Source organism: Mizuhopecten yessoensis, unplaced genomic scaffold (genome assembly GCF_002113885.1).
Source record: "Mizuhopecten yessoensis strain PY_sf001 unplaced genomic scaffold, ASM211388v2 scaffold11145, whole genome shotgun sequence".
NCBI lineage: Eukaryota > Metazoa > Mollusca > Bivalvia > Pectinida > Pectinidae > Mizuhopecten > Mizuhopecten yessoensis.
In genome coordinates, this window is record NW_018408902.1 from 3,164,514 (window position 1) to 3,175,307 (window position 10,794).

The 10,794-nt window shown below is 41.1% G+C and overlaps 1 protein-coding gene across 1 annotated transcript in view; it reads right to left on the minus strand.

Moving 5' to 3' along the window:
* Positions 1-834: 834 nt before the first annotated feature.
* The window catches only part of LOC110466754 (ranBP-type and C3HC4-type zinc finger-containing protein 1-like), a 134,552-nt gene continuing 124,592 nt past the window's right edge, over positions 835-10,794 (minus strand). Inside the window, exons 8-11 of the mRNA XM_021523481.1 lie at positions 8,922-9,033; positions 2,701-2,979; positions 1,810-1,953; positions 835-1,244 (exon numbers count right to left, since the gene is read on the minus strand). Of these exons, the coding sequence (XP_021379156.1) occupies positions 1,164-1,244; positions 1,810-1,953; positions 2,701-2,979; positions 8,922-9,033 (616 nt within the window). The 3' untranslated portion in view covers positions 835-1,163. The remainder of the gene's footprint in view (positions 1,245-1,809; positions 1,954-2,700; positions 2,980-8,921; positions 9,034-10,794) is intronic.

A 10,794-nucleotide genomic window follows, 5' to 3' on the forward strand; every position in this document is an offset into this window, starting at 1 on the left:
CATATAACTTGTTTCATAATTGTTGTAAAACAAATAAAGTTTACATTATTTACCTGTTACTTTCATACCTGTAAGCCTCTTACCTGATACCTGGATCTCTCGCACCTATATCTGTCATATCTGTAACCATCATTCCTGTATCTCTCCCTGAAAATCGTATCTCTCATGCAAGTATCACTAATGCCTGTGATATTCAATTCATACCTGTACATAATATACCAATATTTCTCAAAAAATCAATGTGACATTGTGTAGATCAACAAAATGGGAAAAAAAAGAAAAAAAAAGGAATAATGAAACTATGTCTTAGAAAACTGTCAACTCAAGGTTATAATTCCAATCAAGTTATTAACATGTAATATTCAAAGTATCATTTGCCATTATAAACCATAATAAATTTTGCCCCCTCCTTCCCCAGGGGGTAAACGTGAGACCCTAGGGTCATAAACCTTAAAACCCTTCCATCTATGAAGATTGTTTGATTCTATTATATCTGGGTCTTTGAGAAGAAGATTTTTGAAATTTCAGTCAATTCAACCCTTTTTGGCCCCACCCATCAGCCCCTGGGGGTCAGTCAGGGCTCATATGTGCATGCTATCAAACTGCTACCTAATACTGATAATGCTAACCCAAATTGAAACACTTCCAATGGAAATTAAACAAATGTTGGTCCAAAATGTGATTTCCCTATATAAACTATAGTAAAGTTTACCCCCTCCCCAGGGGGAAACGTGAGACCCCAGGGTCAAGAAATTCACAATTTTGGTAAAGCACCTTAAGACCCTTCCATCAATGAAGAGTATTTGATTCTACCATATCTGGATCTTGAGAAGAAGATTTTTGAAATTTTAGTCAATTTGCCCCTTTTTGGCCCCGCCCCTCAGGTCCCTGGGGGCTTGGGACTAAACAGGCCACTATTTTAATTAGGTAAATTGTTTACGGACGCACGACGGACGACGGATGAAGACGGACAAAAGGCGATCGCAATAGGTCACTTGAGACTTTGTCTCAGGTGACCTAATGACAATTGGCACAGTGTGGGTGACATTGACGTCCCCCTACACAATGTCAAAGATAAGAATGGCTGAAGTTGACGACAATCGTCACAGTGTGGATGACATCGACGTCCACCTACGCGATGTCATAGATACGAATGGCTGAAGTTAATGACAATTGTTACAGTGTGGATGACATCGACGTCCACCTACGCGACATCCACAGCCTCCACTGATGTCTCCAGTGCCCTGTAAATAAAATGTCACCATATCACTACAATACTAACAGAGGCAGTCATTGGTAGTCAAGGTATTATCCAAAGATCCTAGGTATATAATGACCCCCAAAGATCCACAACTTGGTCCCTTAATCAAGTCCCAATTTATGCCCCTTAATTCCCTATCAGAAAGCTCCCAATTTTGGCTCCTTAAACATAAAATCAAAAAGGTCCCCATTCTGGCCCCATTATGACTAAAAAGGACCCATCTTGGCCATTTAATGACTTGCATTTTGGCACCTTTATTGACCAAACCAAATGGTCCCCAATTTAGAGTATTAATGACCCATCAAAAATGTCCCCATTTTGACCCATTAATGACCCATCAAAAACGTTCCCATTTTGGCCCTTTACTGGGTAATGACCCACAGAAAGGTCCCCATTTGGGCTCCTTAATGACCAAACAAAACGGTTCCTAATTGTCCCTTTAATGATCTAGCAGTAAGGGTCTCATCATGACCCATTAATGACCTAGCAGTAAGGGTCCCATCTTGGCCCCTAATGACCTAACAGATCTCTATTTTACAGATACTCACCAAAGGGCCCCATCTTGGTCCTTTAGTGACCCAGCAGATCTCCAATTTACAGATGGAACATCGGACCCAGTCACATCCGTCTTTCTTCTGTACGATCACCTTACAGCCCGGACAGTACATTGCATCACCAGACTTAACCAAATTCTGTAAAAATAAAACATTCGTTTACAGTTTCCATGTTTTCCTTTTTGTCTGTTTCATTTTACCTTCAATTCCTCTGATCCTACAAATTTTAAAGTGTTAATAATTTATTGTCACTCTTTGTATCATTCTATAACTTATAAAATGTATACCGGGAAATTTTCACCAATCCAAATTTTAGCCATTCGATGGTTAAATCCATTATTGCCCAATAAATGTTTTTCATAAAGATGTAATATGGCATACATGTAATCATCATACCTGTCAGTATGGCTTACACACCTTCATCTCTGATATGGATATCTTTCATACCTGTAAGCTTCTTACCTGAAACCTGGATTGCTCATACCTATACCTGTCATACATGTACCCATCAATCCTGTATCTCTCCCTGAAAATTATGTCTCTCAATTACAACAATCACTAATGCCTGTGATTTTCATACCTGTATATATCCTACCTCAGGGCTCGCGCGCTGTCGGTAGCCAAAGTAGCCATTTGATCTATTTGGGCAATCCACACATCAAATTTAAAATTTGTATAATCATTCGTCTCGAGTTATCAACCGGACAAGCCCAACCAACAGAACTCTATTTTTAGCAACAGGAAGACAAAATCTTGAAAAAGTTCTCCACAAAAAAGTACTTCCATAAAACTTTGAAGACAAGAATCCTTTGAGACTTTCTCTTATTACAGGTGACTGACAGATGATGTGCAGTCTAAGGGGTTTATTTTGGGTCGGGGTGTTACCTCCAACATCTGTTGTGTGTTCCTTGCAGCCTCGTCGTTTTTGGATCGAATCATCAGGTCGTCCTGATACTGTTTACAGTTCAGTCCGGTGTGGATGGCCTTACAGGTGAGACAGTTCTCATGGTTACAGACTGGACACTGAAAGAAGTTGACCATGTCTTCGTAGATACACCAGCCCGCACAGTCCGGAGATTTACAGTGGAAACTGTTCCGCTCCTGGCTCTCGGCTGTACTCAGGCTTCGCTGGAGATACTTCTCGAACAGTTCCGCTGGAACCAGCTACAACAGAAAGGACTGTCTCAATAATCAGTTTTCACTACGTTCATATGATACCCTGACAAGGCCAACCCTCCGCTACGTTCACATGATACCCTGACAAGGCCACCCCTCCCCTATGTCACATGATACCCAGACAAGGCCACCCCTCCACTGTGTCACATGATACCCTGACAAGGCCACCCCTCCGCTGCGTTCACATGATACCCTGACAAGGCCACCCCTCCACTATGTGACATGATACCCTGACAAGGCCACCCCTCCACTATGTGACATGATACCCTGACAAGGCCACCCCTCCACTATGTCACATGAAACCCTGACAAGGCCACCCCTCCACTACGTTCACATGATACCCTGACAAGGCCACCCCTCCACTATGTGACATGATACCCTGACAAGGCCACCCCTCCACTATGACACATGATACCCTGACAAGGCCACCCCTCCACTATGTGACATGATACCCTGACAAGGCCACCCCTCCACTATGTGACATGATACCCTGACAAGGCCACCCCTCCACTATGTGACATGATACCCTGACAAGGCCACCCCTCCACTACGTTCCCATGATACCCTGACAAGGCCACCCCCCCGCTACGTTCACATGATTCCCTGACAAGGCCACCCCTCCACTCTGTCACATGATACCCAGACAAGGCCACCCCTCCACTAGGTCACATGATACCCTGACAAGGCCACCCCTCCGCTATGTTCACATGATACCCTGACAAGGCCACCCCTCCACTAAGTCACATGATACCCTGACAAGGCCACCCCTCCACTATGTGACATGATACCCTGACAAGGCCACCCCTCCACTATGTGACATGATACCCTGACAAGGCCACCCCTCCACTATGACACATGATACCCTGACAAGGCCACCCCTCCACTATGACACATGATACCCTGACAAGGCCACCCCTCCACTACGTTCACATGATACCCTGAAAAGGCCACCCCTCCACTACGTTCACATGATTCCCTGACAAGGCCACCCCTCCACTATGTCACATGATTCCCTGACAAGGACACCCCTCCACTATGTCACATGATACCCTGACAAGGCCACCCCTCCAAGTTAGCTGTGTCTGCAGTGTAGGTAAACATGTATCAAACCACAACCTGCTAGTAGGCATTGTCCAAATCCTGGTATCACTAATATCATATTATGTTGGTACAATTAACAGCTATAAAATAGCACAGCATCACAAATAATATGAATCCCCTAATGTATTGCAATACACAAACAGTCTAATAGAGGGGACATATCAAATATACCTTGTCAACCATACTTAACTGCATATCATTTAGCACGTTCATTCTCTGATACTCAATTTTATTATTTCTAAACTGTACTTGCCCAGTCTTTGGTTTAGTAAGGTTCAAATGTGCCTTTAGAGGTGAATGGATTAATGTTTCTTCAGGAGAATTTAGGTGTGACAAACTTTTTTCATAGATAGTAAACAGTGCTGACCTTGACCTTGACCGGGACCCGGAAACACAATTAAGGTATTTTATACAATGACTATTGTATGACATTTGATCAAAATTCAGAAAAGAATTGGCTAAAGTAATAGCGAAGAGTTTCTATAAATATGAATGTAAACTTTGATCTTGGCAACCTAAAACATATTTTTTATTAAGTTGGACTAGAATCATTCGGAAGAAAAGTGGCTATAAATTTAATGACAAAAATCTCTATAAATAGTAATATAACAACCCTGGACATGAATATAAGACTGTTTCATTCCCATTGGTGTAGGATAATCCATCCAAGTGGGTTTTAAAATTGGGTAAAACCCAAGGCTCTGCAAAAGCTTTTGCACCAATTTGAAAGCTCCGAGGGTGGAATTTCCCTACCTTACATCGGTGGGCATAACAAATTATTTGTCTTACATTCCAATCACCAGACACCCCCTAAAAATGTCATAATTTCTATATTGTGGCATCAGAAGGGTCCGATTTCCCGATGTCACATCATTGTTTTCCTGTTGTGATGTCATGTACGTTAGATTTGGTGTAAGATTAAGACTCTTTCATGCACAGTGGTGTAGGATAGGGAAATTCCACCCGAGGGGTTTTCAAATTTGGTGAAACCCGAGGCTTTTACACCCTAGGGCATGAAAGAGTATTTTTCTCTCATTCCAACCACCAGAATAAGCTCAGAAACCATGAAAATGCGTTTGGACTGGCCACCATTTTAAAATATCAATTTTCCCCTGAACTTTTTAGACGAAAATGAATTAGCCAGTCAGATTAAGCATATCCCATATTTGCAAACGATGTTTGCGCATAAAGTTAATCTCATCGTTCTAACGTGTATGGTAAATATATTGTAAAAGGTTTTAATTTCATCAAGTTGCCTTTTCCGCATTGCGGCATCGCAGAGTTCCAAATTTGTGACGTCAAGTCATTGTTGAGCCATTGTGATGTCACGTCATGTGAAATAGGGTGTAAGACAGATATTTCCTTCACCCCTTTTTTTACCCTGGACAGCTTTGTCTTACACACACAGAAATGATAGAAAGAAATGTCCTTCCCCCCTTTCTTACCCTGGACAGCTCTATCTTACACACACTGAAATGTCCTTATGAACTATTCCAACCTTTGAATTGGAAGAGTCAAATGTGTCTTCAGGGATGAATGAGTTAAATTCACGATAAAAAAAGGAATTAGTGTATGTTAGATAAGCAATGAAACTTCTTTAATTACCAATACATACATAAGACTAAACAAGAGGCCCATGGGCCTTAACGGTCACCTGATATATTTATACAGATAGTTGATTTTGTTTTTAACACGAACAGAAATATTATTCAAAGTGACAAAAAACAATAAAACCACTTTATTCAATATCTAGCATACAGATTTAAGACTAACAAGAGGCCCAATGGGCCTGCATCGCTCACCAGTTATTAATCTAACACTTGTAATCTTAAGATTTCATAAGAACCTATTAAAAGATTTAAACACATGACGCCTCTGACCTTGATTGTTGAACAAGGACATTAGGTTGAAAGTGGATCAAGGTCATTCATTTGAATAAACTTGATAGTCCTTCATCCCAGCATGCTACAGGCCCAATATCAGTACACTGGGCCTTTTGGTTATTGAGAAGAAGTTGTTTGAAGATTTAAGACATTAGACCCCAGTGACCTTGAAAGTGGGTCAAGGTCATTTATTTGAACGAACTTGGTAGTCCTTCATCCCAGCATAATACAAGCCTAATTTCAGTACCCTGGCCCTTTTGGTTATTGAGAAGAAGTTGTTTGAAGATTTTATGACATTTGACCCCTGTGACCTTGAAAGTGGGTCAAGGTCATTCATTTGAACAAACTTGGTAGCCCTTCATCCCAGCATGCTACAGGCCCATTATCAGTACCCTGGGCCTTTTGGTTATTGAGAAGTTGTTTGAAGATTTTAAAGACATCTGACCCCAATGACCTTGAAAGTTTGTCAAGGTCATTCATTTGAACAAACTTGGTAGCCCTATATCCCAGCATGCTACAGGCCTAATATCAGTACCCTGGGCCTTTTGGTTATTGAGAATAAGTTGTTTGAAGATTTTAACATATTTCAACCCCTGTGACCTACAAAGTTGGTCAAGGTCATTTATTTGAACAAACTTGGTAGCCCTTCATCCCAGCATGCTACAGGCCCAATATCATTACCCAAGGCCTTTTGGTTATTGAGAAGAAGCTGTTTGAAGATTTAAGACATTAGACCCCAGTGACCTTGAAAGTGGGTCAAGGTCATTTATTTGAACAAACTTAGTAGCCCTTCATCCCAGCATGCTACAGGCCAAATATCAGTACCCTCGACCATTTGGTTATTGAGAAGAAGTTGTTTGAAGATTTTAAAGAATCTGACACCAGTGACCTTGAAAGTGGATCAAGGTCATTCATTTGAACAAACTTGGTAGCCCTTCATACCAGCATGCTACAGGCCAAATATCAGTACCATCGACCATTTGGTTATTGAGGATAAGTTGTTTGAAGAGTTTAAGGACATCTGACACCAGTGATTTTGAAAGTGGATCAAGGTCATTCTTTTGAACAAACTTGGTAGCCCTTCATCCCAGCATGCTACAGGCCCAATATCAGTACTCAAGGCCTTTTGGTTATTGAGGAGAAGTTGTTTGAAGAGTTTAAAGACATCTGACACCAGTGACCTTGATAGTGGGTCAAGGTCATTATTTTGAACAAACTTGGTAGCCCTTCATCCCAGCATGCTACAGGCCTAATATCAGTACCCTGGGCCTTTTGGTTATTGAGAAGAAGTTGTTAGAAGATTTTAACATATTTGACCTCTGTGACCTTGAAAGTGGGTCAAGGTCATTTATTTGAACAAACTTGGTAGCCCTTGATCCAAGCATGCTACTGGCAAAATATCATCTTCCTGGGCCATTTGGTTATTGAGAAGAAGTTGTTTAAAGCAAAAAGTTGACGCCGGACAGACGGACGCCGGACGCCGGACGACGGATGCCGCACCATAACATAAGCTCACTTGCCCTTCGGGCAGGTGAGCTTAAAAGTATTTGAAACTAGCACCTCTGCTTCTAAACAAGGAAAATGAAGAAATTTAAGCACACTGACTCCTTTGGGCCGCACCCTACAGCCCTTGGGGGTAGTGCTGGCTCAAACTTTTCAAACTATCGAACTGTCAACTCAGGGTTATAATTCCAATCAAGTTATTAACATGTGATATTCAAAGTATCATTTACCATTATAAACCATAATAAATTTTGCTGCCCCCCCCCCCCTTCCCCTCCTTCCCAGGGGGTAAATGTGAGACCCTAGGGTCATAAACCTTAAGACCCTTCCATCTATGAAAAGTGTTTGATTCTACCATATCTGGGTCTTTGGCCCCACCCATCAGCCCCGGGGGGTCAGTCAGGGCTGATATGTGCATACCATCAAATTGCTATCCAATACTGATAATGCTAACCCAAATTGAATTACTTCCAATGGAAATTAAACAAATGTTGGTCCAAAATGTGATTTCCCTATATAAACTATAGTAAAGTTTACCCCCTCCCCAGGGGGAAACGTGAGACCCCAGGGTCATGAAATTCACAATTTTGGTAAAGCACCTTAAGACCCTTCCATCTATAGAGAGTATTTGATTCTACCATATCTGGGTCTTAAGAAAAAGATTTTTGAAATTTCAGTCAATTCAACCCTTTTTGGCCCCAACCATCAGCCCCTGGGGGTCAGTCAGGGCTCATATGTGCATACTATCAAACCATAACTGGGTCTTGAGAAGAAGATTTTTGAAATATTAGTCAATTGACCCTTTTTGGCCCCGCCCCTCAGGCCCCTGGGTTTTGACCTTTGGCCATCGAAGGTTTCTACAAAATTTCATTGAAATTGGTTCAGGGGTTTTGGAGAAGAAGTCGAAAATGTAAATTGTTTACGGACACCGGACGCTGCCGGACAAAAGGCGATCGCAATAGGTCACTTGAGATTTTGTCTCAGGTGACCTAAAAGCTACAAAGTAAAATAGAAACTAACTACAAATAGGGTATTAATTTTTAAGTTAAAGGGACAGAGTGATGTCTACACACATTTGGTATGTGTTGTGTGAAATTTGATGGATATAAATATCTCTGAAACTGGACTGTGGACCCTAATTAAAATATGGCTAGAATCTGTGGTCACTGGTGTTAGGGTTGTGAGGTCGAATATCTTCTTTCAACGCGGAAAGTGTCCCACTCGCATAACTGATAACCTTAGTTTCACCTTCAAATTCCTGAATAAGTACTGCACCTAATTAACCCACTTCACTTACGTCAGTCAATCAGTCACAAGCTGCATTTTAGTTGCGTCTAACGGAAATGTCCTCTTTCCTTTAAGGCCAGTCCCCTTTCCTTTAAGGCCTGTCCCCTTTCCTTTAAGGCCTGTCCCCTTTCCTTTAAGGCCTGAAAATTCACTCACCGATTTGATCTCACGTTGTTGGAGTTGGGCATTACAGACGGTTTCAGAATCCATATAAGGACATCGGATGACCGGCTCCTCATTGTGATGGACGGCGGCCTGAAGACAGTCCCTGGTCAACAAAAAGATTTAACACTGATAAGTCGTAAGACTTAAAGTTAATAAAGAACTTGAACTATTCACGGTATTCTGCAATTCTCTTAAATCGTATCACAGCATCTCTTTTGTCATTTAATTCCTATAGGGCAGACTGAATTATGACTAACTGTATGATTATAACTATACATTTTATGTCAAACGTGATCTAGGGTTTAGTTATGAGATGGAGATAAGTACCTACCATGCATGTATGCATATTTTTCGACTAGATGTTTTGTTTCTTTAAAATATGTAAGTGTTAACCGACAAAAGATCTTAAGTCATTAAATTCATAAACAAATAACATGTTCAATTAACAAGAGCTGTAGGAGAACAGCATAGCTCGTCTATTAAAATTATTTTTGCAAAAAGTGCTTATAGTAATAGGGCCATTACAGGATGTCCAATCTTAGATAATAGATCGGGAAACTAGAACTACATTGTTGATGGCACACTCTCACTATCCCCCCAAAGTAACACCTAACCCCTCCCCCCTGATTACCATATGCAAAAATAAATTACTGTAGATTTGAAAGTTAAAAGACTATAACAGCATAGAAAAAGTTATTTTACCCCTTATCCCTCAAGTAATCCCCCCCCCCCCCCCCCCCCCCCCCTCCTTACACCATATGTTAAAATAAATTGCTTTAAAATGTAGAACCCATGATAATGTTTAATTTGATATGCTATAAGACCATTTTTTTTTTAACATTTGAAACCACCCTTCTTGCCCGGCCTCTGGGGGGTCATATCAAAAATCTGAAAATGTTGTGCACTCTTCCATACATATATCTACCCTGTCTAAAAGTTTCAAGGTCTTCCTCAAACAATGTAGAAATAGTTATTTTACCTACTATTTTACAAGCTCCTATTTCGGAGGATGCTCTGCCCATCTGTCCCTGGGGGTTCAGGGACTTTATTTGTACAATCTTGAATCCCCTTCCCCTAAGGATGCTTCCTGCTAAATTTGGTTGAAATCTGCCCAGTAGTTTGAAAAGAACTAGAACTTGCCCTAAAACTTTAACCTTTGGAACTTTCCCAAAAACTTTAACCAATTCTAAAAGACTTGTGTTTTGGACCAATAATGAGCAAACATGGTCAAATTTGTTGCTAAGGAACCTCCAAGCAATTGCTGTAACCATATTACAATGTAAATTTAATTAAAAGTTGAGTTAAACACCAAAACACAGCTTTCCCAAAAACTTTAACCAAGTGGGACGGCGACAGTGACGCCTTGGGTACTGCTATAGCCCCCCTATTCTTCTAATAGACGAGCTAATAAATGACATGAGAAAGTAGATATTTGTGTCAAAGTTTCATATCAGAGGTCAATTTTCTCGGCATTCTAGACATTTTTTTTAGGGAACAAGAGCCCCGGAGGGCCTGTATCGCTCACCTGGATACCTAAGCAATCATGGCAAAATATTCTCCAAATGAGATCAAGGGAATATGCCAGAACCCAGGCCAATCCTTGTAGCATATCTGTATTAGATTTTTCATGCCCAGCAATTTTATGTATGGTTATGGGGTGGGGATCTCAACTGTTTCCAAGCTTTGACTCAGAAACTAGGTCCCTAGGGTTGTGGCCAGACCCCAGGATCAATTCTAATATCGTGACTGCATTTGTCTCTTTTTGCCCAGCATTTGTATATATAGTTTTGGGGTGGGGATCTCAACCGTTTCAAAGTTATGACCCAGGGGTTAAGTCTGCAAGGGTGGGGCAGACCCTGGGGTC